Source organism: Ustilaginoidea virens, chromosome 1, assembly GCF_000687475.1.
Source record: "Ustilaginoidea virens chromosome 1, complete sequence".
Taxonomy (NCBI): Eukaryota; Fungi; Ascomycota; class Sordariomycetes; order Hypocreales; family Clavicipitaceae; genus Ustilaginoidea; species Ustilaginoidea virens.
Window position 1 is genome coordinate 3,611,808 of NC_057316.1, and position 27,996 is coordinate 3,639,803.

At 54.9% G+C, this 27,996-nt stretch overlaps 9 protein-coding genes across 9 annotated transcripts; 4 read left to right on the forward strand and 5 right to left on the reverse strand.

Annotated features, from left to right (window-relative positions):
• Positions 1–1,554: 1,554 nt before the first annotated feature.
• UV8b_00752 (uncharacterized protein) lies at positions 1,555–1,939 on the reverse strand (the record flags this gene model as incomplete). The annotated part of the gene is made up of 2 exons (XM_043138250.1): positions 1,555–1,846; positions 1,902–1,939. The coding sequence occupies 2 exons, from the start codon at positions 1,937–1,939 to the stop codon at positions 1,555–1,557; spliced, it is 330 nt and encodes a 109-aa protein (XP_042994184.1).
• Positions 1,940–2,066: 127 nt separating this feature from the next.
• On the forward strand, positions 2,067–3,722 carry UV8b_00753 (uncharacterized protein; the record flags this gene model as incomplete). Its single annotated transcript, XM_043138251.1, has 3 exons — positions 2,067–2,475; positions 2,645–3,065; positions 3,191–3,722. 3 exons carry the CDS (start codon positions 2,067–2,069, stop codon positions 3,720–3,722), a joined length of 1,362 nt encoding a protein of 453 aa, XP_042994185.1.
• A 1,305-nt stretch (positions 3,723–5,027) lies between these two features.
• On the forward strand, positions 5,028–6,276 carry UV8b_00754 (uncharacterized protein; the record flags this gene model as incomplete). The annotated part of the gene is made up of 3 exons (XM_043138252.1): positions 5,028–5,199; positions 5,280–5,863; positions 5,983–6,276. The coding sequence occupies 3 exons, from the start codon at positions 5,028–5,030 to the stop codon at positions 6,274–6,276; spliced, it is 1,050 nt and encodes a 349-aa protein (XP_042994186.1).
• A 1,101-nt stretch (positions 6,277–7,377) lies between these two features.
• On the reverse strand, positions 7,378–9,388 carry UV8b_00755 (uncharacterized protein; the record flags this gene model as incomplete). The annotated part of the gene is made up of 3 exons (XM_043138253.1): positions 7,378–9,067; positions 9,174–9,263; positions 9,354–9,388. 3 exons carry the CDS (start codon positions 9,386–9,388, stop codon positions 7,378–7,380), a joined length of 1,815 nt encoding a protein of 604 aa, XP_042994187.1.
• Positions 9,389–9,985: 597 nt separating this feature from the next.
• Positions 9,986–11,271, forward strand: UV8b_00756 (uncharacterized protein; the record flags this gene model as incomplete). The annotated part of the gene is made up of 4 exons (XM_043138254.1): positions 9,986–10,017; positions 10,075–10,163; positions 10,226–11,112; positions 11,188–11,271. 4 exons carry the CDS (start codon positions 9,986–9,988, stop codon positions 11,269–11,271), a joined length of 1,092 nt encoding a protein of 363 aa, XP_042994188.1.
• A 351-nt stretch (positions 11,272–11,622) lies between these two features.
• On the reverse strand, positions 11,623–12,655 carry UV8b_00757 (uncharacterized protein; the record flags this gene model as incomplete). Its single annotated transcript, XM_043138255.1, has 2 exons — positions 11,623–12,533; positions 12,610–12,655. 2 exons carry the CDS (start codon positions 12,653–12,655, stop codon positions 11,623–11,625), a joined length of 957 nt encoding a protein of 318 aa, XP_042994189.1.
• A 448-nt stretch (positions 12,656–13,103) lies between these two features.
• On the forward strand, positions 13,104–14,238 carry UV8b_00758 (uncharacterized protein; the record flags this gene model as incomplete). Its single annotated transcript, XM_043138256.1, has 3 exons — positions 13,104–13,273; positions 13,487–13,935; positions 14,018–14,238. The coding sequence occupies 3 exons, from the start codon at positions 13,104–13,106 to the stop codon at positions 14,236–14,238; spliced, it is 840 nt and encodes a 279-aa protein (XP_042994190.1).
• Positions 14,239–15,883: 1,645 nt separating this feature from the next.
• On the reverse strand, positions 15,884–21,873 carry UV8b_00759 (uncharacterized protein; the record flags this gene model as incomplete). Its single annotated transcript, XM_043138257.1, has 3 exons — positions 15,884–20,972; positions 21,205–21,603; positions 21,863–21,873. 3 exons carry the CDS (start codon positions 21,871–21,873, stop codon positions 15,884–15,886), a joined length of 5,499 nt encoding a protein of 1,832 aa, XP_042994191.1.
• Positions 21,874–25,243: 3,370 nt separating this feature from the next.
• UV8b_00760 (uncharacterized protein) lies at positions 25,244–27,957 on the reverse strand (the record flags this gene model as incomplete). Its single annotated transcript, XM_043138258.1, has 3 exons — positions 25,244–25,579; positions 25,713–27,582; positions 27,650–27,957. The coding sequence occupies 3 exons, from the start codon at positions 27,955–27,957 to the stop codon at positions 25,244–25,246; spliced, it is 2,514 nt and encodes an 837-aa protein (XP_042994192.1).
• Between the last annotated feature and the right edge of the window lie 39 nt (positions 27,958–27,996).

The following is a 27,996-nucleotide window of genomic DNA, read 5'->3' on the forward strand; positions in this document are numbered from 1 at the left end:
TGCAAGAGGGCACCTCCCCTGCCAGCCTCCCCTGCCAGCCAAGCCAAGGCGGTGGCGGCTTTGCCCCCTCCAGGGTCTTGCTTGGGTCTGGTCGGGTCTCGACTCTTGACTCTTGCGAAAACCCCTCCAACTGCTTGGGTTACATCACAGGCCTCAACAGAGGAGAGGAATCGCAAGATGAATTGGTAGAATTGGTGAATTTGGAGGGCGAGAGGGAATCGTTGATTTTTATTAGAGTCGGGTTATCGGACCTTCGCATCGTCGCATCGTCGCATCGTCGAATCACCGAATCCGGTACTCCGTAGAATTACACGAGAAGAATTCACATGCGAGAGCATATGCATGCATGGCGGAAACTCGAGCATGGAATAAGCCCCGATCGTCGTGGTGGTGCCTGGGTACGGTTACTGCGGTACTGTATCCATGCATTGCCTTGGGAGGGGTTTGGGGGGGGGGGGGGTGGGTGAGGGGTGGCCTGGCGTTTTCACCCGACGCATTGCCGAAGCAGATGCGCCTAAAACATGCTAGGGGAAAAAAAAAGACAAAAAAAAAGAAGAAAAAAAAGAAAAGAAAAGAAAAGAGCCAGATACCTCGGGTAGATAAATTCTGGCCATGGCGCTGAACTTTGGACTGGACTTGAGCTGTAGCTGTCCCTAGGTCCACCAAATTGACTTGAATCTCTTTCTTCAAAGCCAAAAAGATCGGCACACCAGACGTATGTACCAGGATTTGCTCGGACTCTGTACGTGGCGCCCTGCAAAAGGCTAAATCTGCCTTCATCATTGGCTCAATCTTTTCAAGGTTGCATCTATGCGTCGTGGCGGGCATGTTTAGCGTCCCCAGTCTCATTTGAAAGGAACCGTGTCATTTGACCTAATCACAAAAAAAAAAAAAAAAAAAAAAAAAAAAAAAAAAAAAAAAAAGGTTAGTAGAGGCCCTAGTGCCGCCTTCCACAGAAGACTGGAGTTTCTGTAGCCGCCGCCCCCGTAGCCACCAAGCTAGGCGCCCGATTTAGGAGGCGGCATCTGATGCCAAGACGTGAGCCCGGCATATCAAAATGTGGCTTTCGGGTGATGCCCCTGGTTTCTTTTCTTTTTGTTTTCTTTTTGTTTTTATTTTGCTTTGGTCTTCTTGGGTGAAGAGATCCGTGGCAATGGCTTCCAACCTGCGTGCGCATCAGTCGCCGAACGAAAGACTCGGTGAGCAGAGTCGGTACCCAGCAGTCAATATGTCCTGGATGTCCTGACGCCAACTTGAAGCCAACTTGGAAGTCCAGTGAGTCGGCTTCATGCCCCGTCAGCCTGCTTGTGGCGTCAGGACGACGTCATCCGCAGCCAACAAACCTAACCACCACTGGCCTGATGTTGTCGTTGGAGGGGGGGAAAAAAGCCAAGGACGTAGGCCCACGCCATCCTCGCAGCATGTTGAGCATTGAAACACGAGAGCTGTAATGGTTGGAGTAAGGGTAGCCGCTGGTTCGCGCTGTACCATCATCGCTCTTGAACCATTCGGTCACAGGCTCGAAAGCATCAAGAGGCATATTTCGGGCTCTGCTTATGTGCCAGTGTAGGATTCCAGGCCAGCGCATGGCTGGCTGAAAGGTGAAGACTGTAGACGCAAAAGGTTGAAGTTTTGATGGCGGATTGCAACAATCATGATGACTGGTGGAGCAGCTCTCAATGTGTCATCTGGCACTCGTTGCAAAGTCTTGTACTCATAAGGGAGTCCAAAATCGTTCGCTTGCAAGTTGCGACGATGAGTTACGAGAGACGAGAGACGAGAGACGAGAGACGAGCGCGACAGGTTGGTGTTTTGGGCCGAGGCAAAGAATGCTTGCCTACAGGAACTTTAACAGACAATTAATTGATAGAATATTTGTTTTTGAGCCTCCAGCTACTCACCAGAAGCCGTCACGTGATGACGCGTTGATAGGTTCCATTACACGTGTCGTAGTTGGTAGGCGTCGCGCTAAACCACCCACTGGCACCTGCTGTCAGCGCGCTTAACTCGTCAAGCGCCAAGGGGAATCTGGTTCCGAGATTCACACCATCAGGTTCGGGGACGTCATGGACATGGTGCGTGGCTCGCGTCGCGCTCGTCATGTAGCTGCCAACACTGCTGCAGCTGCTGCTGCTGACGGGGAAGCAGGAGGGAGCTCGACAAGACACCAGCAACGGCAGCAGCTCGCAGAACAGCAAGAGGAAACTGCTGCGGCGCATGCTCACGCCGAAACAACGCCCGTTGCCACAGCCACCAGTTCTACCACCACCACCACCACCACCACCACGCCGGTGTTGCGGCACGGTCCAGAGGCTGTGCCGCAGTTACAGCCGTATCGGCAGCGACCACGGCAGCAGCACCCGAACCAGGTGACGCCCAGGTACTCCCGCCGTACACCCGATCAGCAGCATCTCCAGGATGCCTCATCGCCAGTGATGACAGGGCCGGCTCCTCATCCCTTTCGATTGCATAGGAGTGAGTTGGTTGTTTTGACATGCAGTTGCCACCAGGGTGCAACCCACCTCAGCATGACGTAGCTCAGAATTCCATCATCGCCCAGCAGAGTCGGTGTTTTTCGACACTTCTCCGAGGATCAAAGTGCCCAATTGTCGTCAATGTGCAACTTTGCTGACAAAGCTCCTAGCTGCACAGTACACCAGCACGCGGCTCAGCATGCCCTACGACTCGGATGAATCGAGCTCAGAGCCGGATCTGAGTGTTCTTGCCATGACCAGGGCGCGTCATGGCGCTGGACAGCAGATGAACACCTTGACACAGGACGAGGAAGCGCTGCCGGAACAAGCCCAGCACGAGGTACAAGGCGCCAGCGTTGCCAGACAACTCGAAGACGAAGATGAAGACGAAGACGACGACGAAGACGGTGAAGATGGAATGGAAGACGAGGACGACCAAGAGTCGGAGCAAGAAGAACCCCTAAATTTGGTGGATCCTGCAGACGTGGGACTAAAGGAGATTTCCAACCTAGGCCGGTTCACCGTCAGTAGCCACAAGCCAGGGAACGGGGTTGAGGAGCTGCGGAGCGACGATCTTAAGCTGTACTGGCAGTGCGTATCTTTTCCTCTGAAATTCCTGGCCTTGAGATGCCTGAAAACCACACCACACCCGCTCTTCTCTCTTTCTCTCTCTCTCTCTCTCTCTTGCGCATTCGATGCTAACCAAGCCTGACAAGATCCGATGGCCCTCAGCCCCATAAATTAACCGTCTACTTTGTCAAGCGGGTTGGTATCCGCGACATTCGCTTCTTCGTCGACTACAACGAGGATGAGTCCTACACCCCCACCAAAATCGTCTTCAAATCAGGCACAAGCGAGAATAGCCTGATTGAGTTTGCGACCGTGACCATGGACAGTCCCGTCGGGTGGCAGCAAGTGCCCATTGCTGGGACCGGGGGCGAACCGGACGGCAACACGTTGGTCTCGTATGTTTTGCAGATGCAGATCCTGGAGAACCACCAAAACGGCAAGGATACCCACCTAAGGGGAATCAAGATATACGCCTTTGACGCCGATGCTGCGCAGGCGGGACACGCGGGCGCTGCTGACGACATGTCTGATGCTCCTCAACCGGCTCAGGGTTGGCCGAAGCCTGACGTTAGTGATGAGCTGGGCGACATTGCGAGAAGCCTGGCTGCGGCCAGGTTGGAAGGTGCAGATGCCGGGTTCGTGCTTCCGGATTTTATGAAGGAACCCGAGATCCGGTAATGCGCCAAGGTGCTTTGTGTAGGGAGTTGTGGCAGAAATCTGCACATTTGGTGATGGGTAGAAAACAGGAATCGTGTGGCGTTATGGCGAGGTTGCTGAAATCCATGTTGCCCTGTGACAAGAGGCATCTCCGTAAATATATATATATATATATATATATATATATATTTATACAAGCGATATTCCAAAAGGCATAGGCAGCTGATCAGGCGGCAACGGAAACAAGCCCGTGCATCCGCCCCCATCAACAGCAGTTGGTGGCAACGGCTCCATGAAGAGTCTATGCACCTTCGGCAGGGTCACTCCGTACTCTGTGCTCCGGATCCGGTTGCGTCGGGGCCTCTCGCGGTTCTGGTCGGAACGTTGTCGAAAACAGCGGGCTCTTCATAGGGTACTACTGTAGGTAGGGCGCTAACGACGACGCGAGGCTGGAGAAACTCGACCCCGCTTTCGAGTCTCAGCTGCCATGCCTGGTTAAAGCATTCAGCCTCGTCAGCCATGCATGATACACGGTCGCTACGAGCAAGTAGCAGCCATGTATTGGAACTTGAGTGGTGTTGCTGGGGCTGAGTGCTCTCTACTTCTCAAGAGCAGTACGGAGTACGTACTGCGAGGCCAAGCAGACGCTCAGAAGGCACATTTAGACGAGGCACCAGCCCCGCTGAGCCGCACTTGCCTCCAGTCGAAGAACTGGCTGCCTTCATCAATGTCATGGGCGCAGCGAGTTGCCACTGCCATCCCCCACCATGCCGAGTATCCGCCCCACCTGCACGTCGGACCCTGTGATTTGCTAGTTCGCCTCGTCCGCTGCAATCCAACTGGCTCCAGCCCGCGCTCCGCTCTGCTCCACCAATTGCCCCCTAGTACGGAGTTATCCTTCTGCCTTCCGTTACCCACCGCTACCCACCTGCCCACCCACCTGCCCACCCACTGGAATTGAAAGCCCCCCCACTCTAAGCCAAATAAGGCCTGGCGCCCTGCTTAGGCGGATTCGAACCGTCTTTACCAGCTTGAGCTCTTGGTCGACGTCAAAAGGACGCGCCAGTCTATCCCTTATAAACCTGCGCCATGCTCTTCTCGACTGGCATGCTTACTATACTCTGTAAATAGGCAACAACTAGGCTGTAGTCAATCCTCCAACAAGCATTGATATTTACAACTCCCTCCCTTCGCACTCTCCTCGCCTCGTCTCCGCTTTGTACACCTAGACTCGCCAGCTGCAACGGGCATCGACCACATCAACACCGTCTCCAGATACCGAAACCCGTCACCATAGCTTCCTTCACCTCATCCACAGAACCCATCATGGCCGAAGCCAACGGAAGAGGATCTTCCAGCAAGGCCCCGGCCCCGGCCCCGGCCTACGAAAACCAGGCCAAGATGGACGTTCAACCCCCCAAACAGGAGGATCTTCAGCAGAGCTACGCTACTCTTATCGGCAATGATCCCAATCCCAAGGGTTGGTATGGCAGCATGAGTATGTCACCACCGCTTTCGCACCCATCACGGCCAGTTTTTTTCTTCCCTTGGAGTCTTCAAGACTAACAAAGCCGCCAGTCAATGCCCTCGGTGCCTGCATCGGAACCCTGGGCGCTGTTCCATTCTGCTTCTGCTTCCCCAACCCTTACAAGAATGTCCACCAGGGCAACGTTGGTCTCGTCACCAAGTTTGGTCGGTTCTACAAGGCCGTAGACCCGGGACTGGTCAAGGTCAACCCCCTCAGCGAAAGGCTGATTCAGATCGATGTCAAGATCCAGACCTCGGAGGTGCCCGAGCAGATATGCATGACCAAGGACAACGTCACCTTGCGCCTCACCTCGGTTATATACTACCATATCGTGGCCCCCCACAAGGCAGCCTTTGGCATTTCCAACGTTCGTCAGGCCTTGCTGGAGCGTACTCAGACGACGCTTCGGCACGTTATCGGAGCTCGTATCCTCCAGGACGTCATTGAGCGTCGTGAGGAGATTGCCGCATCCATCCGGGAGATTATTGAAGACGTCGCTGCTGGCTGGGGTGTCCAGGTCGAGAGCATGCTCATCAAGGACATAATATTCAGCCAAGAACTCCAAGAATCCCTCTCCATGGCTGCACAGAGCAAGCGCATTGGTGAAAGCAAGATCATTGCCGCCAAGGCCGAGGTAAGCCGAGCATTCACTACTGTATATCCCGGTGGATAGAAAAAACCCAAGAGGGAAGGAAAAAAAGAAAAAGAAAAAAGGTCAAGTGTTTGCCTCTGTTCTGACAATGCAAAACGTAGGTCGAATCCGCCAAGCTGATGCGGCAAGCCGCTGATATCCTGAGCTCCGCACCAGCCATGCAGATTCGATATCTTGAAGCCATGCAAGCCATGGCCAAATCGGCCAACAGCAAGGTCATCTTCCTGCCCGGTGCCCATCAGAATCTGCAAGCCACATTAAATGCTCTCGGTCCCATGGACAATGCCGAGGGAAGCGGATTCAACAGAAACGACGCCAGCTACCAACAAGACTTTGGAGGTCAGGACTCCGGTTTGAACACCGCAATCAATGCTCGCGTCATAGAGAATATCTAATGATGCACGGCGTCACCGAACGTGAGAATCTGCTAACTCGGAGTGATTCGATCGATTAGCGTGGTCTACTTGATTTCGAGCATTGCCTTTGAACTGGGCAGCTCTTCGTCTTTGACGATGCTGCGCCCTATCGTTTCCACTCGAACCACTCCGAGTCAAGCTATTCTCACCCTTGTTTCCACTCCTCGGACGATTTGGTTGATTATGCTCGCTCCCTTTATATACCCTGCCGATACCAACAAACCCTACTTGCCACTGGACCTGTGCAATCCGCCGCCTTTTTTTCGTCGGACCTGAATGACAACTTCCCTCCTTCTGGCCTTGTCGCAACCGCGGTTTTGCAGACGTCGCCTCGGAACTCTACGAAAGATTCACGACATGCTTTGAGATACCCCTGACCCGCCCGGTTGCGGCGAGATTTCCCGCTTTTGCTGCACATAATGCCACAAGTCGTTGTATGACTGGTGATTCTGAAAAGGAACCGGTGCCGTGCCCTTCCCCCCCCCCCCCCCCCACCCCCCAGCCGCTCACTTGTCAACATGTAGAATAAAATTATGACTTGCATCGATTCAACCAAACGTGCGTGGTGTGCGTCGCGGTGCCGCTGCTACTCAATCATGCTGTTTTCATCCACCTCATCCACCGTGCAATGGTGATTTAAACAATGCCATTTTCTTTTCTCTTGCTATACAACCTCTCTCGTCTTGCTGCAACTCTTGTCCGGAGCAGCCCCCCCAGGCATCGACAGAATGGCGATGCGAGGAGATAAAAATGAAATTGTAAACGTCCAAAGTCTCTCTCTCTCTCTCTCACACACACAAAAGGAAAAGAAAAAAAGACCAAGGAAAAACAAAAGAAAGAGAAAAGAAAAGCCGTTCGCGCCAAAATGCCAAAATCATCCCACCCTTTAAACGCCGGCGGGAACGAGGCCAGAAGATTCAAACCCAAAGGGGGCCCTTCCGCGCTTTCCAGAATCTCAGGTATCAATCATATAATTACACATCGCAGACGGTCCGCAGGCCATGTCTGATTCCGTGAATTGTTTCCATCCTCCCTCGGCGATGCCAGCCGCAGCCCCGAGTCTCTCTCCCGATCCGATCTCTACTCGGCATCGGAGTGGCGCTTCTTCTTCTTCTGCTTCTTCTCCTTCTTGGACTCGGCCTCGTCGGCATCCTCCTCGTGCTTTCTCTTCTTCCTTTTCTCTGAGCTGGGCTCGGGTTTTGAGGGTGTAGACTGCACTTCAGCCTTGCGGAGCTTCTTCAACTCCTTTTTGCTAAAGACCTTGGGGGTGCCGTCGGCGTTGAGCTGCACGTCGCCGCGTTCGTACTTTCGCTTGAACTTCTTGACTGATAAGCCAGCGAGTTGGGCCAATCTTTCGTACTCGGCGCTTGACAGCTTAGTGACATTGTTGGCGGGGGTGGCGGCACCATCGTCGCTCTCGCCATCGTCGCCGTCCTCGCCGTCCTTCATCTCCTCGTCTGAGCCTTCCTCGACGACTTCGACCTTGGCCTTCTTCTTGTCCTTGAGTTTCTTTTCCTTCTTGTTGGGGGTGGCACTCCCGTTGACCTCTTCAGAGGCGATGCCATCGGCATCGGTGTTGTATCGTCGGGTTTCCTTGACGACGAACGCACCGGCACCGAGAATCTCACCAGACGGAGCAACATTGGCACCTTTGGGCAGTGGTGGCTTGCCTTCGATCTTCCGCAGGTAATTCTCCAGCTTGATGCGGGCGCTCAGTCCTAGAATGGCTCGTTGCTCCTCATCCTCCTCGTCGTCATTGCCCAACGCATCGACGCGCAGACCAAGTGCGGTCTTGGCAGACAACATACGAGCAATCTTTCCCTTGTTGCGGCCGGTGGCCTGACCGATCAACGAAGAGTGGTAGATCAAGCCATACTTGGGAGTGTCGTGCTTGGTCTTGAGAGCACGGAAGAGGGCCTTCTCGGCACCTAGAATCTGGATGGTGGAGCCAGGCGACTTGGCAAGGTTGATGAGGGATCCAGCATGAGCAATGAGTCTCGCACCAACCAGATATCCAACCAGAGCAGACAAGTTGGGGGCGATGGCTCGCATACGGGTCTCTAGGTAGGAGGAAAGATTCGCGCGGTACTCGGAGTACTTGATGACCTGCTCAGCCAAGAGCTTAATGTTGTCCAAATCCTCGTCCATGATCTCGGTACCCATGCTGATTTCTGCCGCGGCTTTGATGGCGACCTCGACTTCTTCTGGCAGAATCTCCGAGAGGTCGGTGTCGGCCATGTTGGTTCGCATACCGACTGCCAATATGACTCGAGCATAGGCAAGATTATCATTGAGAATCTTGGCCATCTCGGGGAAGTGCCAGCCGTACCATTCCTTGGTTCGCATAGCGTAAACGTTTAACTCCTTGTCCATATCGTCGAGCAGCTTGACAGCCTGGATGATCATGGAGTCGACCTTGTCGGCAGAAAACTTGAGCTTGTGACGGGACATCGAGTGGGAGAGGCCGAGGGACATGCGATCGACGATTTCCTGCTCCAGGCCAGGAATGAGTGATGAGAGGTGTTCACGAATACCTCGGAAGACATCCATCGTGTTGGAGCCGGATACGGGGGAGATGTTGAATTGCGGCAGGTTTGAGATCGCCGTTCCCAGTTTCATGTCAGCGACGGCGATGGAAGCCTTCTTCTCCGTCTTGAGATCCTCAAGCAATGTAGCCAAAAGAGCAGGCACTTTGCCTTCCTTGAGAGTGGCGGCTTCCTCGAGAGCCATGGCAGCACTGTCAAACTTGACAAATTTCTTCAACTTGAGCCTGTGAAAAAAAAAAAAAAAAGAAAAAAAAAAAGAAGAGATTTTTTGTCAGTCAACCACGGGCCAGAGGAATAAAACGATGCGCGAAGTAGACAGTTCATCCTTACATTTCGACCAATTTCTCGGGCCGACCCAGCTCTGCAGCGAGGTCATCGTGTTTGAACAGTTTCTTGTCTGCGGCCTTGAACAGGCCATAGCTGCAATGCGTTAGCAAGGGGAATCTTAGTTCAGAACGAGGGCTGCTCCTTCCGTGCAAACCAAGAGAAGCGAAGCCGGAAAAGTCTCACCCTGCAGGCGTTTCGGCAAGAACGAAGAGAGACATTTGGAAGGAGTGAGGCTCTCTCCGGGGGTCTTGCTCGGGTTGATGGGGGTTCAGCTTTCTTGCGAAGCGCAATTGCGTTGGTTGTGCGCACCCAAGATGTTAAAAATGTGGTGGAAATTTTTCAGCGAGGACGGCTCGAGTCTCCACTCGAAATTTTTGGCTTTTGCTTCGCACACAAGTGGGCGGCTTAACTTTCAGAGAGGCTTGGCCGGATGCCGGTTCTTCTATATTCCGGCCCGCGTGTCGAATCGCCGCTTTGCGTGTGGAAATGTCACTTCCACTATCAATCAAATGATGCTTATAAATGCCGAGCGGACTGGTACGAACCTAGCACCTATACTCCGTAGTCAGTCAGTCTACAAGTGTGAGTTCTTTGCTTTGAGCTCAACTTGGGACTAGGCGACGACGACTAGGCGACGACGACCCCAGGCGCAACGAACAAAAGCTGCCGTCTCCTCCACCATCAACTGCGCTGCTCTTCCGGTTCTTGATCTCCCAGACCCGCTGTCCACCCCAGTTCGTCGACCTTCCTCTTCTCCGTCCTTTTCAGCCTCCTCTTTCCAGCAATCGCCTGGCCGTGGAAGCCACTTAAACACAATGGAGGGGCTCTTCTTCAATATCAACAATGGGTGAGTTCCATCCGTGGCTTGCAAGATCGGAAGAGCATCACTAATGCGCAGCCGCAGCTTTGTCGAGGGTATCGTCCGAGGTTATCGCAATGGCCTGCTCACTGGTCCCGCGTACAACAACTTGACCCAGTGTGAGACCATTGATGGTATGGCTTGGACCAAAGCCTAGCCTGGAAGCATGTTCCATTCTGCTAACAAAGGGTGCCAGATCTCAAGCTGCAACTTGGACCTGTCTATGGCGACTTTCTCGCTTCGCTCCCGCCCAATCCCTCGACGTCCAGCCTTGCAGCAAAGACGACTGACAAGCTTGTTTCCGAATTCCGCTATGTCCGAGCTAATGCTGTTGGCTCGCTGGCGACCTTCATGGACTACGTTACGTACGGCTACATGATTGACAATGTTGCACTGCTCATCACTGGCACGCTCCACGAAAGAGACACCCGTGAACTGCTGGAAAGATGCCATCCGCTGGGGTGGTTTGAGACTATGCCTGTGCTCTGCGTCGCCACCAACATTGAAGAACTTTATAACAGCGTTCTTATTGAGACCCCACTCGCGCAGTACTTCAAGGGCAGTCTTAGCCACCAGGACCTCGACGAGCTCAACATTGAAATCGTGCGAAACACCTTGTTCAAGAACTACCTCGAGGATTTTTACAGCTTTGTCAACTCCCATCCCGACATGGCGGGAACGCCAACCGCCGAGGTCATGTCGGAAATTCTTGAGTTTGAGGCTGACCGTAGATCCATCAACATCACCCTCAACTCTTTCGGTACCGAGCTGTCCAAGGCGGATCGTAAGAAGCTCTACCCCAGCTTTGGTAAACTATATCCCGAAGGCACACTGATGCTCTCGCGAGCGGATGATGTCGAAGGTGTTCGGTTGGCCGTCGACGGCGTGCACGATTACAAGACGTTCTTTGATGCCGCCTCCCTCGGCGGCTCTTCTGGTCCCGGCAATATGGGAGGCGGTGCCTCTGACGGCAAGACTTTGGAGGACATGTTTTACCAGAAGGAGATGGAAATTTCAAAGAGTGCCTTTACGAGACAATTCACTTACGCCATAGTTTATGCGTGGGTGAAACTGCGCGAACAGGTAAGCTTGCCTGAAAAGGGAGAGAGTTTGCTGGTTAAGCTGCAGACATTACTTGCTAACAAACAGGCTTGTCAGGAAATCCGAAACATTACATGGATAGCCGAATGCATAGCCCAGAACCAGAAGGATCGCATTGGTAACTTTATTAGCGTATTTTGATGAGGCCAGCATACCTTTTTCCTTTTTTTTTTTTTCTCTCTTCTCTTTTTTGTCACCAACTATCCCTTCTCTTTTCATGTCTTCTTCACCAGCCTGGGCTTGTAGTAGTAGTAGTATATGGGCTTGGACCTCTCTGTTCTCTCTGAGCCTGTGCACCAACTAGGCGTGGCCTGATCAGGCGCCACGGTTGCTTTTGTCTCCGGGGTCAATTAGTCGTTTCATGATAGAATGGTTTCCAAATGTCGGCATTATGGGCAGAGGCCAAGGGTTTATTCTTGTGGACACAGGCAGCATTGTTGGCCCACCGAACGGCTTTGATATTGTACATGAGAGTAATAATCTACAAAATTCCTACAAGTCAATCTGTCCCTTCCAAGTGGCGGGCGTGAGGCCTAGCTTTGCAATCATGCGCGTCCATCGCTCGCTCCCTCTCTCCTTTCTCTCCATGTATTTCAAAAGCTTTTGTCTGCGGTGAAGAAGCAGTGCCAGGTTCCTCTTATTGTGCTTATCCTTGTATCCGCGGTTGATCTCCAAGGCTTTGGACAGGTTCCGAATTTTTGCCGTCAGAATAGCAATCTGCACTTCGGAGCTGCCAGTATCGGGACCAGCACGACCGGGCATAGGCGTGGTGTTGGGATGGATGGACTGCGGCTTGGGCGCCAGGAACTTGTCCGTCTTGTGCCGTCCAAACTCGTCGATGATGCGGCGAACATTGGCGTGGAACCGGTCCTTGGCGCTACCGTTCCTCAAAGACGTTATCCGTTTCAATGCCTCGACAGCTTTGGCATGGTTCCGATCGTGTACGGCTTGAGCATCCGTTTCTAGAGGGGAGCCCAGCTGCGCCGATACGACGCCAACCATGGGCTTCCCAAGAGCGTAGGCGAGCTTCGTGGCCTCGTCGAGCTCCGAGTCGGTGAGAAAGTGATTTCGCAGTCCCGGGGTCGTGGGCAGCTCGCAAGTGGTTTCCAGGGCGTTCCCGCTCGCATCCCGCGGAACCTGGCTGTGGGAGTCTTGGCCGGCATTGTCGAGCGACTCGAGAAACGGCGTGGGCTTGCCGGAGACGGGGTCTCCCCACGCTTCGTCCCGCTGCTTCTGCAGCTCCTCGCGGCGCTTGAGATTGGCGTTCTTTCGCTGCTGCGCCTGCGCCCACTTGTACGGGTCTTGCTTGGCCTTTCTCTTCTTCTCCCTCTGCGACAGGCTGGCCGTCTGCACGGCCGGGAGGAAGCTGGGAGTTGCAGGACGAAGGGCGGGCCGCAGACACACTGCTCCTCGCAAGGTTAGCAAGTTCCATCCATTGTTGCTGTCGAGGGGAGCGCACGGGAATCCAACGCTGCTTACAGCCGACGGTGCCTAGGCGATGAAGGACCTCTATTCTGGGCGGCATGGTTGCTGGGGATCCGCGTGGATTGGATGCAGAGGCCCTCCACCCGTTCATCCAGGTGTTTATTTTCCCTTTCCTTCCCCAGGCCTTCTCTCTTTTTCGGCTTTCCAAGGCGAAGAAATGTACAAGAAATGTACGTACCTTCCCGCGGTCGTCCCTTGGTTGAACCCCAAAAGGAGACAAGCGCCTTCGCACGTGACGTGACTGGCCCGTTTGCCCTCGGGGACAAAGCATCAGACCCACGCTATTCCAATTTCGCACTAGCGTCTTCAGGGCTCTCCCAGCCCGCACACAAACTTTTGCAATTTCATCGAGGATTTCTCGCGAACTTTTTTGGCTCTTTTTTTTTTTTTTCCCCGGAGCCTTGCACCGATCAGCCAAAACCATCCTTCTCTCACCCTTCCTACCATCCTCCAAGTCCACCAATCCCAAGGGAGACTTTCAGACAAAGATGGCTCCCAGCAACCTGCCGTCGGTCCTCAACGCGACCACCCAGGACATTGAGATGCTCCTGGCCGCTCAAACCCACGTCGGAAGCAAGAACCTCCAGGTGCACATGGAGCCTTACCTGTGGAAGACGCGCGCCGACGGCGTCAACATCATCAACATTGGCAAGACCTGGTATGTGCGAGTCGCTTCGAGAGCGGTGGCAGCGGGGTGAAGAGTTCAACTGCCTGGCTGGATGTGAGATTTGGTGGTGGTGGTGGTGGTGGTGGTGCAAGTTTCCAGCAGTTTTGCGCTCGCAACAACAGACACAGCGGGATTTGGCTTTTGACGTCTGGGAGGATACCGCAAGGCTGACAAGCTCCCCCCTTCCTTGCTTCGCGTCTCTAGGGAGAAGATTGTCCTCGCGGCCCGCATCATTGTCGCCATCGACAACCCCGCCGACATTTGCGTCATCTCCGCCCGTCCGTACGGCCAGCGTGCGGTCCTCAAGTTCGCCGCCCACACCGGCGCCTCCTCCATCGCCGGCCGCTTCACCCCCGGCTCCTTCACCAACTACATCACGCGGTCTTTCAAGGAGCCCCGCCTGATCATTGTCACCGATCCCCGCACCGACGCCCAGGCCATCAAGGAGGCTTCCTACGTCAACATCCCCGTCATTGCTCTCTGCGACACCGACTCCGCCACCGAGTACGTCGACGTGGCCATCCCCACCAACAACAAGGGTCGCCACGCCATCGGCACCATCTGGTGGTTGCTGGCCCGCGAGGTCCTGCGTCTCCGCGGCACCATCTACAACCGCGAGACGCCTTGGGAAGTCATGCCCGATTTGTACTTTTGTACGTTTTGACAAGCCCCTCCCCGCCCCGCCACAAGCTATGTATATGCGCGTCACGAAACTAACCCGCTTTCCCTTGCCAGACCGCGACCCTGATACCGAGGCCGAGGAGAAGGTCGAGGAGGACAAGGCCGCCGAGGAGGACGCCGCTCCTGTTGCCATCGAGACCGCTGCCCCCGCCGCCGGTGGCGAATGGGAGGCTGGCGTCCCGGGCGGTAACTGGGACGGCGCCGAGGCTGGCGACTGGGCTGCCTCTGGCACCGGCGAGTGGGCCGAGCCTCCCAAGGACCAGTCTCAGTGGTAGAACCCCGAGACGGGCGCCCAGGCCGCATCGGCCGCATCAAACTGGTAATAACAACCCCACCGGTTTGACCGGGGAAAAAAATAAGAAAAGGGAAACACGCAATACGCAAAGTCATTTCGAGGCGTTTCCCAGACTTGGCAAATCAAAAACACAAAAAAAAAAAAATACAAATACCACCGGAACCCACTGCTCGATTTGGAGACAACGGTTCCATCATGGTTGGCACTGATGAGGGAAAGATACTCGCTCTTACATCCGCGACACTTGTTTGTTTTTCCTTTCATCCCGTCTTTATTTTTTTTCCGCATCGTCATTCTCTTGTCTTCTTAATGTTTCCCCCCCTCCCCGACGAGATCGAGCCCCTCTGCTCGCAGGAGGAGGCAGGGAACTTGGCTTGGGGGAGAGAGAGAGAGAGACAGAGCGTTGAGAAGAGCGGGTCTGATGGAACGGTGGCAGATGTGTGTGTGCTGTGAGTAGGAGAGAGGGAAAGCCCTGTGCAGAACCATAGGGATGGACTTGACCGTTATCCCGCCTTTGTTTCCGATAATCTTGCCCATCTCGCGTGAGGCTTTGGTGATGATTGATTGCCAAGGGGAATCCGTGACGTGGGCTGCCGTAGTCATGATCTGCTCTCGTGCACATGTGGGCGTGTTGGACGCGCGGGATTCAGGGCCCGCAGGGGTGATGCTGTTGCTTTGTTTCGCACCGTCCAAGGGTCAATTCAGTTTGGACTCGGGAGTCTGTCTCGCAGCCGGGCGCCTCAGCCATCACCGGTTTAGTTCAGTGACATGGAGCAGCCGCGACGGGGGTTGGACCTTGACCTCAAGTTTTCACGACTAGCAGACGAGGAACGGCAGGCGGCTCGGCTCAGTCACGGCAAGCTGTGGAGCTGCGCATCGCAGGTACATCTTATCCTGTACATTCGTCTGCGGCGTCGACATCTATAAGCTACTGGGTATATACCGCCCTTTTCAACTCCGGACCCCAGTCGAATCTTCTCTCCATCTGCTACCCACCTTTTTACTGTTGGCCCCGTCCGCCAGCGAAAACGGGAGAAATCACGCTTCTGAAGGGAGTGGTATATCGCGGGGGGGGGGGGGGGGGGGGGGGGGAAGAGAAAGAAAGAGGGAGGGAAGAAAACAAAGAAGGAGAAAGAGAGACGGCGACAAGGCAGAATCAGTCAGACAGAAACGCCGTGGTTCTATTTCCCGTCGAGTCAACGCGGCAACTGAAATTGACGTGACCAGGAGGCTCACGTCAAGGCCCATGAGTTACCTCGCAATGGACTCCTCTCCCGGAGGAAGTCGTCAAGTAGTAAGACTTGCCAGTGGTCTTGGCCTTGGTGCCTGACCGAAACTCCAGTTGGCCCCATCCACAGCATTCAGGGAATATCAAATCTTGGCATTCCCAGTGGTGAATGAACAATCATCATCGGCCGTGTGCTAATGCGTACATGATTCAAAAAAGGAAAGGGGGATGCAAACGACGCCATGCCGGTAGCGTGATATGTGGAAGCAATGCGTGAGTCATAAAAGAACCAAAAATAGCAGGTCATAATGCCGAGTCGGATCCAAAGACAAGGGCCAAGTCAAGTCTTTGTTTTTGTTTTTATTTTTATTTTTTTTATGTTTTAGTTTTTTGCTCGTCAGTGTTTCTCGAGGTTTTGCGAGTGTTTTCGGATTTCAGCGTCGGTCAGCGCTCCGATCCAGAGGCATCGTTCTGTAACCCCCTCGCGAGGCTGAAACGCGTATCGTGTGCTGGCCTCGAGGAGACGAAGAAGGGTCTTGACCACAGCAGCCGCGCAGCGGCAGCGCTCGAAATTCACCAAGGGCTCAGTCGTGGACGAGTCGGCAATCTCGGAAGGTCGTTGGGCGTTGTAGAGCAGGTCGTGTGTGTAAATGCCGACAAACGGTATGCAGCCATTGTCGGACCCCATCTCCATCTCCTGGCGGATGTTGTGGAAGTTTCTGCACGGCGTCACCAGCTTCTCCAGCTCATGAAGCGTCTTCAAGTCGCTTGCGGGTACCAAATCCCATGTGCTGGAGAGGCGAGACACATCATTGCTGGTCAGTGCAATGGCGAGCTGCGCCAAGGTGGCGAAATTGCGGTATCGTCGGCAATGGGCCGCAATGTGGACGAGTTTGATTATACACCTGGCTCTCTCCTCCACGTTTTGCGTGAGCACGATTTCCGAGACGGCCCATTTCACCATGAGGTTGAACCGAGCAATGACAACGTCGACTCCGCGAGCCTCGATATTCCGCAAGAAATCCACCCACGACCGGGAGTCGTTACTAGCGCAATTCTTCCACCTCATGTCAATCATTTCCTTCCAATCGATTTCCGCAAGCGCATCCTTCTCAATCAAGGTGAACTGCTGCGCCAGCATGTCTGAATCGAAGGACAGGATGAACGGCAGATGCACGGAATATTTCGGGCTCACGACCGGGACTGACCTTGGCGCGCCGTCGCCGAGCTTATTGCAGCGAGACGTCTCCCCTGTAGGGCCAGAACGTTCCATGCAGCAGCCAACAACCGGGGTCGAGTCCGGAGTGGGAGGCAGTGGCTTCTTGTGCCAGCAAGCAGCTTCATCGGGTGAAGCAACATCTCCTCCTTCAGGGGGCATCGCCAGAGCCTGAGCCAACGTCATCTGATGTGATGGAGGACGCGAGCTACTGGCAGCCAGTTTGGCTCCGCCAGAATCCGTCGCCAACACACGAGCAGACAACTGTTCGTTGCGGTTCCCGACTCGGGCATGGGTCGCGTCGTCGTCGTCGTCGTCGTCGTCGTCGTCGTCGTCATCAGAGGGGCCAGGCGAACCATCTGTATCGTCCGCACTGTCGTCTCTGGAAAAAGACTCGCTCCCCGCCCTGGACGACGTCGTCATTGCAGCAGGTAGGCCGTCTCCCGGCTGCGCGCTTTCCAAACCATGCGGCTTCTGTAAGAAGCTGCATGGTGAGTGCTGCTTCTTGGTAGCTTCATCGGCCCCTCGTCCTTGTTCATCAGTCTCATCTGGGGAGTCTTCCTCGTCGGATGTTTGAAACATCGACATCTCTGCCCAGACTCGCGGAACGAACTTGGTCGTCTCGTCCCCCATACCCCGTTGCAGAAGAGGGATTGAGCAGTACGAGTCTCGGGATCCGTCGGAAAGAAATGAACTCAGCTCCCTCACGGATGGCTGCATCATCTGTGGCAGCTCGTCCGCAATGCGATTCGGCCTGCCTGTATCCTCCTCTTCGACAAGCTTGCTTGCCCATTGTGCGTTTGTGCTGCTCACTCGCGGTGTTTTGTCGGCATCGTTGGCATCACGATATTGCGTCGCTGGATTATCGACGCTTCTCTGCCGTTCTCCTTGGACAACAACAGGGAGGTTGGTGCGTCTCTTGGGAGAGAACTTGCCTTCCAGCTTCAAAAGTGCAGATTCTACCCCATCATCCTCGTCATCTGGAATCTGGGCCAACCTTTGCGCCTCCACCTCAAAGGAGGGGCGCATAGTGGGTTTGGAAGAATATGTGCCGAAGAGAGATAGATCACGCTTCGGGCGTCTTTCAGCGAACTGGCACTGGGGGGTACCGTTGACTCGCCCTTGGGCCGCTCCTAGGGTGATCTCATGAGAAGCCCCCGCTTCGAACTCACCGGCAGAGTTGGGACGGGCGTGACGCATATATGAGCTCCGAAAGGATTCAGTGTGGGTCGCAAAGGAGCTGACGGATTGCGATCGCCGGAGGGCCATTCTATCCAGGTCGCCAACTTTCTCGGCAGCTTTCAAGTCTCCACCAGGTCGTCTTCGCAAAACACGAAGGGGGGCGGGCATAGGAACTTCCGAATGGCACTCTGGTACTACTTCCCCACAAGTCGTCGGGGCATTGAAGTTGCCAGCAGCTGGTGCAGTTGTCGTGTTTCCAAACGACGTGACTCGGCGATGCAGGATTGAATTCAGAGATTGATGACTTGTCGGCGATCTGGTGCGTCCATGTGGGTGACATGAGCTTCCATTCAGCAGCGGACTTTCCCCCCCGTGCTGAGTGCCCGGGACTGGGGTGCCATGGCCCTTCCCTTCCGTCGAAGCGAGGTCAGGGACATATGGAGACACGACACCTTCCTCTGCAGCATCTCTGATGACGCGCCGACTGAGAACACAGGACGATCTTTGGGCCGTTTCCTGGCCAAACGACTGTGAAGGGGGCGTATTCGGCGGCGTTGGATTCGCGCCACTTTGCATGAATGAATCCGCAAGGGCATCCATAGGTCGATTTCCAGCGAGAGACGCTGCATGTGTTGGGGGCATCTCGAGGGGGACAGCATCATCTGAAATGAAAACGGACTTGCTCCCCGCCGTTATTGCCGCATCGCTGACGGGTCTCTCGCTCTGCTGCCGCGTCAGAATTTCGGGCGTAGAAGTAGAAAAATCTGGACTTGCGGGACGGTTTTCTTGACATGTTGAAAGGAAGGGTGGTGCTGAGTTCGGTGGTCGCAGTAAGCCAGCAGCGAGAGCCCGAGAGTCGGTTGCCGCCGCGGCTGCCTCCTCCTCCTCGCGGATAGCTTTTTTGAAATCTTCGGCTACTTCTGCGCCGAGAAGATCGATTCTGACAGCCGGCCTTGAACCGTTCTGGCAGATTGGTCTTTGAGGAACCACCGCTGTCACAGGGATGCGGTTGGTGGTTGCGCCTCTGGGACCGACTTGGGGAATGTCTGCCAGGTGATGATGCGTGGTGTGCATGGCTTGCCCTCTGTTCTTTAGTGCCTTACGGACGCTTCGCAGCAGCCTCCGCATGCCGTGGCCGGACATGGCGCCACCAGACATGGCGTCTTTAGGAAAGCTTCGACCATTTGGGCAGAAAATTGTCGTCTGACGATTGGCATGGCCGTGGCGGCCAAACGGTTCGACATTGACAAAAGCATGGCCAGGAGGGCAGAGGTTTCCTCTAACAAGACTGCCCCCTGACGGCACCGCCGCAAACAGCTCCTGGTCCGGAGAAGGTGCCTTGTCAGAGCCGCGATCACGCAAGGAGTCTGAAAGACTGTTGTTACGTTTGTGTGCTCGACTTGGGCGTACACGCTTGCCAACAAGAGCCTTGGGCGTCGTGGCCACCGGGCCCGTTGAAAAGCCCAAGGAAGTTGAGAGAACAGGATGCGCCGCCATAAAATGTGTGGTGCAAGGGCTCAGGCTCTTCATGTTCTTGCCGGGAAATGAGCATGACACAATGTCCATACTAGCCAAGCGATGATGGGACGTGGGACTCGGATCCGAGTTCTTCAGCGGTTCTCCGACTTGGTTTTCAGGGGTTCCGGGTCGGTTGTCCAGAACCACGAAATCCCCCACGCGTGTTGGTTTGGCTGGCTCCCCACGCAAGCCAGCAGCAGCAGGATTGAGGCTTGGAGAGACGAGAGATGGCTGCATGGCCGCACCACCGAGCTGGCCTTGCTCGGTTGCCCACGGTCCAGAGTCGGCGGGGCTGAGGCCAGGATCTCTGCTCCCTGCCACGCCTCCAGGGATAATTGCCACCTCGGGGCCAAGCGAATCGTCAAACTCGTCACTATCCCAAAACTGCGCACAGACTCTGCGCCAGCACTTCTTCAGCTCTGCGAGTATCTTGAGCTTGACCTTGCGCGAATGAGCGTCTTGGCGGGACAGGTCATCCACAAAGTCGTTCAAGAGACGGCAGAAGGTCGCCCGAAGCTCGTATTCCTGGAAGAAGTCGTCTACGAAGTAGTTGAGGATCCAGTGCCTGACAGCAACAAAGGTTCGCACACGTACAATCAAGCCAACCTCGTCATCCCGGTCCAGCGCCCATCTCAAACGAGCCACCAGCATTCGAAGCAGCTCAGAGGGTTCCAGGAAGGATCTGAATGTCAGAAAGAAGTCGGAGATGAGTTCGTAATCGAGGAAGCTGGGAGACGTGATTTCGGCGACCAGGCGGGCAGGAGTTGCCGCCATGACGGCCCCAGATGAAGAATAACGCACAATGGATGTGTCATCGCAGGCCGGCCGGAACGTCAAGTCGGTAAACATGGCTGGTTCAGTGACCAGGTGTTTCGGCAGACGTGTAGACGCGAATTTTGGGGGCAGTCGCGGGGACGGTAAACGAGCACTTCCTCGCTGTGCTACAAGAGGGGTGTGATTTGTTGGGACAGACAGCGGATTGGGCCTTCTTGCCGAGGAAAATGGACCAGACGTGCTGGCCAGTCGAGACGAAGCCTTTTGACGGGAACCGGTACTGGAACGCGGGTCCTCGGTTGGTGCGTAGGAGGAGCCACGCAACACGGGAGTTCCTCTCAGGGTGAAGCGCGGCGTACCGAGGCGCCACGATGGTATATTGACACTGAGCAGAGGGGCGTTGGCCATGGTTTCCAAATCATCCATAGTTCGGGGTCGCAGCTCGTCAGCATCACGTGGGCGAAATATCGGGACTTTGAGCATGTGCGTTGCCTGTTGCTTGACGGCACCGGTCTCGTGGACGCTGCTGTCCGACATGGCTCGTTGGTGTTGCCGTGATCGAGGCATCATTGCGGCATGTGCGTTGGTGTGCTTGTCGCCTGCAAGGGGCGTTGCGGTGGTCGTTGGAGTCCATGATGAGACGGGAAAACCAAATCCATCCTCCCCTTCCTTGAAGTCGTCTGGAGTTGCCTTGTCGCTTTGGTTCGAACTATCCACAACGGCGGTGCTTGGTGGCGTTATGGGGAAAGAAAAGTTTGGCTGAGGGTGTCTCTGGTGAGCTGGTCGAACACTGGGCCTGGCATCGTCTAGTTAGCATTCCAGTCCCCGACTGAAAGCCCGTTGGCGATAAACGAGCAGCTGGGTGAAGCATTTCTTCCAAGGTGAGGGGGGGGGGGGGGGGGGCGAAGGCCGCGCTCCCCACCCTCTGTATCTTGCAGTGTCACTCGGGAAAATGGTTCGGGCATAGAAATGAGTCGATGGAAAAAAAAAAAAAAAAAAAAAAAAAAAGAGGGTGGAACGAAGCGTACCGGAGATAGATCCTCCCATTGTTGCCCACGTTTGCTACTGCAAACTGCCGTCCCTCGCGGCCCGCCGAAGCGCCATCTGAAGCGATCTGCCTTCTGTCAGGCTCTGCATCTGACTTTGCCAGCGAAGGTTTACGCTCTTGGGGAGAGCGGCGCTCTGATAGCGGAACAAGTGGTTTCGAGGCGTTGGAAAGTCCGCGCGTGACAGTCTTTGCTGTCCTTGTTGTGGTGGTATCCTGCGGCGATGTTTGCGTCCTGGCACGAGTTCGACGCAGGCTGGTTGAGGCAGGCAAGCCTCGTTGCACGGAAGGCTTCCTTTGGTCCGTGTCGTGGATCATCACCAAGTGGCCTGCCTGCCATGCGAGGCTCGGTCGGAGCTTGTGATGCTCGAAATTGTCGTCACTGTGATGGGGTTCCAATGGTCAGATATTTTAGCAAAACTGCAAAGGGAGGAACAGCATGCTTTGGTCCGGCCATCAGTCTCTGCAAAGGCAGAATCCCCGTCCCGCACGATGGTAAAACGTCGCTGCCGTCGCTGCCGTCAGTGCCGTCGCCGCCCGCCATCCCCTCAATCCCACAGTAGACGGGGGCACCAGGCTGAAGGAGATGAAGACTAGCGGGCAATTTTTGGTGACAACCTGTTGGGGGGGGGGAAGCCTACCTGAGGTTCATAGGCCATACAGCGACTGCAAGCCCAAGCTCACGATGGCGTCATGGGATGGTTGGAAAGATGGTCGGTGACGAAGTTTCAGAAACAAGTCTGGGTCCGCTGGATGGACAAGGATTCCGGTCGAGCTGGCTTGCAAAGCCCAGCCCCATTGGGAATATGTTCTGTCGCGTTAAAAGAGGCGAACCAGACAGTACGGAGCACAAGGGCGACCATGGGCCGGAAGGAAGACGGCTGGGAGCAGGTACATGAGTGTGCAGACAGAAAAAACGAGCCGGATGCTAATACGTACCAGACGAGAATCGGACTGGGGAGGCTGGCTGAGGTTGGGCGGGCAGGAAGCGGGAAATTGAATTGGGGGCGGGAGGGACTCGCTCGGGCACTTGTGCTGGAAAGCTTGCGTCTCAGACGGTGACAGCGGCGCCAAGGTCTGGCTGGAGATTTAATCGGCGAGCTGCAGAGTACCAAGTATTGACACGTGCGGGTTGCGGGTTGCGGGTATGGCGTTCCGACCACAAGTACTCCGTACCAGGCTCAGGCTCCTGCTACGTCGGACCGCCGTCGGAGTACCGCATCGGTAGTAGTATGTACCAGCTGGGGGGGGGAGGGGGGGGGTTTGCTTCCAACAAGTTCCGAATCCCAACTGCCACTGAGAGTGCCCAGGCTGTCCAGGCTGCCCGCTGCCCGCTGCCCAGGCCAAGGTCTGGTTGGTCCCAGTTGACTCGCGGCTGTCGGCCAGAACAGCCCCGGAAGAATTTCAATCAGCAGCAGGGCTGGGTGGGGACTGGACTGGACTGGGACTGGAGGAGACAACGCAGGCACGCAGGCACGCAGGCTCGCAGGCTCGCTCAGGCTGGGCAAATCAAACCAGACAGAGACTCACTCGTCCGAGTGACTTGAATCGAGCCACCATGCATGGCATGGCGTGACTAGGGCCGGGCCCATGGAGGCTGGAGCCGTCTGCATCCCTGGAAAAACTTGGACGCCAAGAGGTTCTGGTTTGGCTTTGTTGATCCTAGGGCCTGCCAGGCACATCCCAGTCATTCGGAACCGCCAACAGGGATCCCTTACCTTCTGTTGCTTGCCAGCAGCAGGGTGCTTCATGTTTGTCTCCATCATCAATGCTTTTGGTGCTTTTGGGGGGTGGGAATTGGGGGGAAAATACAGGTGCTGACAGCCCTGCCTGCCCACCAGATACTCCGTACCTAGGTAGTGTACCTTATCTAAATGTGTACACGTGTTTACGCACACATGGGTCTTTCGAGCCGCCCTGGCCGCTCGCTTCATGCCTGACTGCGGAGGAGACGTCGTCACGCCAAAAAGTTCGAGGGATTCAAGGGAGCACCAGCACCACCAGCACCAGCCAGGCACCACCCTCCCTTCGCGGACAACCCGCTGGGAGCAGCTGAAAACTCATTCCAGCGACGAGAAGCAACAAGCAAGATTCATTGGCCAGTTTGCGCACGCTGGAGAGCACCCCGTAGACGTGACGCATCAAACGATCAAACGATCAAACGACCCGTATCCTACATAACCTACCGTCGGCATTCCTTGGGGAGTCCGGGCAGAGCGCTCGCCTGGCAAAAACCTAATGTAGCCTCCGGGGGGGGGGGGACAATGGGGGCAATGGGGATTTGCACGTCGTGAGTCGTGCGTGTCGCGTTCGTTCCGTTCTGGTTTCAATACTTCCGTACCAATGGGCACATCCCAGCCCTCATTGCTCAATGCCGAGACTAATGTGCAGAGACTTGCAGAACTCCAGACTCCAGAGCAAGTCGGCTTCACTTCCGAGCGATCAACAAGGTTCGCTTCCGAACAGACGGCTAGAAGACATTCATTTCACTAGCGCAAAGCGAGGAAAGATGGGCGGATATACATACACATAGTACACACACCACAACGGCGCCTCCTCGTCGCATACCCGGACATTGATCAGAGCATATCCTGCATCATCAAAGATTACAAAAGGGGCTGCAGAAGATGCCCAACAGAAAATACGCAGTGTAGAAACCATTTCGGCCCAAGGGTTTTCCCGCGTCGTTGTCTCCTCGCTACGGCCATGACAAATGACAAATGACAAATGACAAATGACAAATGACAAATGACAAATGACAAATGACAAATGATGTAAAGTGGGCGGGGCTGCCTGCGTCAGGGCGCCAACTCTTCCGCTAGCAGGGCCGCTGCAATCACAATCACCAGCACCCAGACTGCACTGCACTGCACTGCACCGTCACCATCACAGACTTTTTTGTCGATACCGAGTCCAAGGCATGTAATGTAGTAGGACGCGCCGCCAATAATAACAAAAGAAAAAGAAAAAGAGGGGGTCGGGGTGTGGGGGTGTGGGGGTGTGGGGGGCTGTGCCGTGTCCGCGTCGTTCTATTTAATCCTTGCCGCCCGTTACATGGCAAATCTAGCGCAGATGGCACGCAGCCTGAGCATGCCAGTCAGTCAGTCACAGATTGACAAGAGAGATGCCAAGAGCTGCAGATCCCTGAAGCACCCCAGCATCTCCTGAATGAGCCCTGACATCTCTGGGTACGGAGTACGGAGTACGGGGTACCTAATATTGATTGTATGTACATCCTGACCTCAACTTTCAGGTGACTGACTGCCTCGGTGCAAGGTTGCAGATTTCGTCAACGATCAAAAAGTCGGAAAGTCAGAGTTTGCTACGGAGTCCCTGTGATTTTCCCGAGGCATGCAACAATCATCCATCCCTGCCTCGCTCTTGGGTGACCGGGGGGGGGGGGGGGGGGGGCGTCTTTTTGCTCTCACCTCACCAGGCTGACCGCTTGCTTTGCCTTGACTGACGGACGGACGACGGACGACTGACCTGACTGACCTGATTGACCTGACTGACTGACTCCCTTGCACCAGACACAACCCCTGGAATCTCGACCGCGTCTTCAGCCAGCGAGTTTCGCACGTGGAAATGAAGTGACAATTCCCATCTTTCGTCCTGGCTCTTTTCCATTTAGCCTGCACCAGACTCCTTCTTCTTCCACCGCACCACGAGTAAGTAAGTAGCACATGCAGTCAGTCACACATGCAGTCCCACGCACATGCAAGTAGCACATTGCCGACCAGAGGTCCGGACTCGGGGCGGGGAGCTTTTCTCATCATCGCTGCCATGAGTAAAGGCTGGCTGCCCCGAATGGTTCTCGGCACTTGCTCGCTTGCTTTTCATGGCAATCAAAGGCAAAAGAACAAGCGCCCGTCTTTCCATTCATTCGTCAGCCCTACAGAGCATGCCACATGGTCTGCTCATCTATCCTCGTCATGTACATCCTCCCCTCCCCACTACTCACTACTCCGGATTGGTTTTTTTTTTTTTTTTTTTTTTTTTTTTCCCTTCCCCTTTTCACATCGCTACCCCGTCATCTCCTGTATCCTCTCCAGCAGCAGTTCTGAAAACGTCTCCAGGACGTCCGAGTTGGGTCCGCCGGCCTTGGCTTCAAAGATGCAGTCCTGAATAGTCTTGATACCAACCCCGATGCTACTAGACCCCGTGCGCTGCTGCACCATGTTGATCACCTGGTTGATGTCTCCAGAGTTGAAGACCCTGGACTCCTGAAGGATGGTTGCCAGCTCGCGCACACTGGATACCGCTGGCACGGCAACCTTCTTTGCGAAATCGCCGTCAATCTCGAGCATTTTGAGAACCGAGGCTTTGGATGTCGTGACAAAGATGAGGAGACGGTGGTTCTGTAGAGTTTCCCAGAGTTATCATTAGATTGCGAACATTGTAATCCGTAAATGCGATGAAGCATCAAGGATGAACCAAAAAAAAAGGAATCGGGGAAAGAGAAAGAGGAAGAAAAGACGGGAGAAAACGTACCCTCGGTGGTTTCGAAACAATCAGAGTGGTAAGAGCCTCGAGCATCACGTTGGAGAAGCGAGGTCCGATGGGATTCCACCCAATCAGGCGTTCAAAGTCATCCAGGATAAGGATGGATGCAGGCGACTTATAAGCATCCGCAAACGCTTTGTGCACATAGTCCTTCTTTGCAAAATCATCCCGATAGCCAACAAGATCGGCTGGCGTAACCATTTTGACAAACGGAAAGTCGGACTGCATTGCAATGTGAGCTGCAAGAGCCGTTTTCCCTGCCCCCCGGGGTCCGTGGAAAAGCACCGACGTGCTGAATTTGTTGGGGTCGTCCTTGATCATGCCCACAACCCGCATCATCTCCTGGACGGTCGAGTTGATGTGTTGGCTGTAAGGGATGACGCCAAGTCGAACCGCATCTTCGAGCTCGGCTTCGGAAACACCGTATGCTGGCCTCACTTCGGTCAGGGCATTCATAAAGTCGGCACGGTTGACCTTCATGCTCGCAACATCCTGCTTGACAGCGGCCATCTGCCCGACCTCGGTGTGCCGCGAAAAGGCGAATGATGCGGCCGCCTTTACCACACCGTTGATTTCCGCGCCAGAGTAGTTCTTGGTGAGGCCGGCGAGCTCCTGCAGATTGACGTCTGGATGAAGGATATTGTTTTCTCTCATTTTGGAGGTGTGGATATTGAAAATCTCGAGCCGTCCGGGTTCGTCTGGTAGCGAGATTTCCAGGTGGACTTCAAGCCGCCCTGGCCGCATCAGCGCATCGTCAATCATGTCCTTTCGGTTGGTCATTCCTATGAGCAGGATGTTGTTGAGCTGGTCAACGCCATCGAGCTTGGAGAGCAGCTGGTTCACCACGCTGTCGCCAACACCAGTGCCACCACCGGCACCAGACCCTCTCTGCTTGCAGACTGCGTCGAGTTCGTCGAAGATGATGATGTGGAGACTACTTTCGTCTCCCTTTTCCTTGTACTCCTTCTCGGCGTCCGCAAACAGCTTCCGAATGTTCTCTTCGGACTGACCGACGTATTTGTTGAGCACCTCGGGCCCGTTGATGACTTTGGGTGGGCGGGCATTGAGCATTTTGCCAATCTGCCGAGCAATGAGGGTCTTTCCCGTGCCGGGAGGACCGTACAGCAGCATTCCCTTGACGTGGGGAATGCCCATCTTGGCTACGAGGCCAGGAGGGAAAACACGCGAGGCGAAGGCTCGACGGAAAATGGTCGAGAACTCGTTGCCCAAACCGCCAATGCCCATGTCCTCAAACTTGAAATCCGGTGCTAAGATGGCGTTGGAGTTGGGCTTTGACATGGAAGGCTTGAGATTGAAATCGCCCTTTCCATCGCGGTGAAACAGCACTCTGGTCTGGTTGGTAAGTATGCCTCTGGCGTGTCCTTCTCTGTACACCTGCTTGCCGGCATCATCCGACATCATGGCGAGGTCAACTAGCCCGACAGTTTTTACAATAATGAGCAAAGGAATATTGCGGACATCCATCAAGATCCTTTGCCCGGGCGCCAGAATTTGATTCCCGTACGTATCTGTGAATATCTTGGCGAGCTCATCCTCATCGTACGGAACCTCCGTCCTTTTGCTGGGCGACGCAAAGCCGATTTCCAGGTCTACCGATCCCAGGTATGCCTTGCCGCCCGACGCAAAAGGGTCGTAGATCTCGCCGGAAAATGTGTCTCTGATGGTAATGTTGCACCAAGTTCGCTGGGGGTCGGTCAAACTGATACAACCCTGGGGGAAGCCCTGGATAGGTTTTGCTGCAACGACATATTCTCCTTCCGGCTGACCACCTCGTATCAGGACGTACAGATCGGTACCGTCTCGGCTGGGTGGGAAGTCTTCCGGAGCAACAGCACACCTGCAATTTTAAACATGAGTGGATGGTACATGCAGACGAGAGTGGTGACGACAAGCGCGGGACATACAGATTGCCATATATCAGTCGGGACTGCAAAGTCTTATCAGAAACCTTTTCAACCCTCAAAGGAACTCTTCGACCCGCGCCAGGAGCTGTCGGGCCTTTCTCTTGATATCTCGGCATACCAGGTGATCGGGGACCAGCCCCTTGGTTCATTCGAGCATCACCGTATCCTTGAGAAGCCCCGTAGTCTCCACCATATGCGCCGCCTGGCGGTGGCCGACCTTGCCCCGGGGGCATTCGAGGGTTGTTGCCTGATGATCCGGCTGTGTAGGGCATTCTACCACCGCTGCCAGGAGGGGGCGCTCTGGACATTATGATTCGATATATGAGGAGACTGTCTCTAGGCGGGGA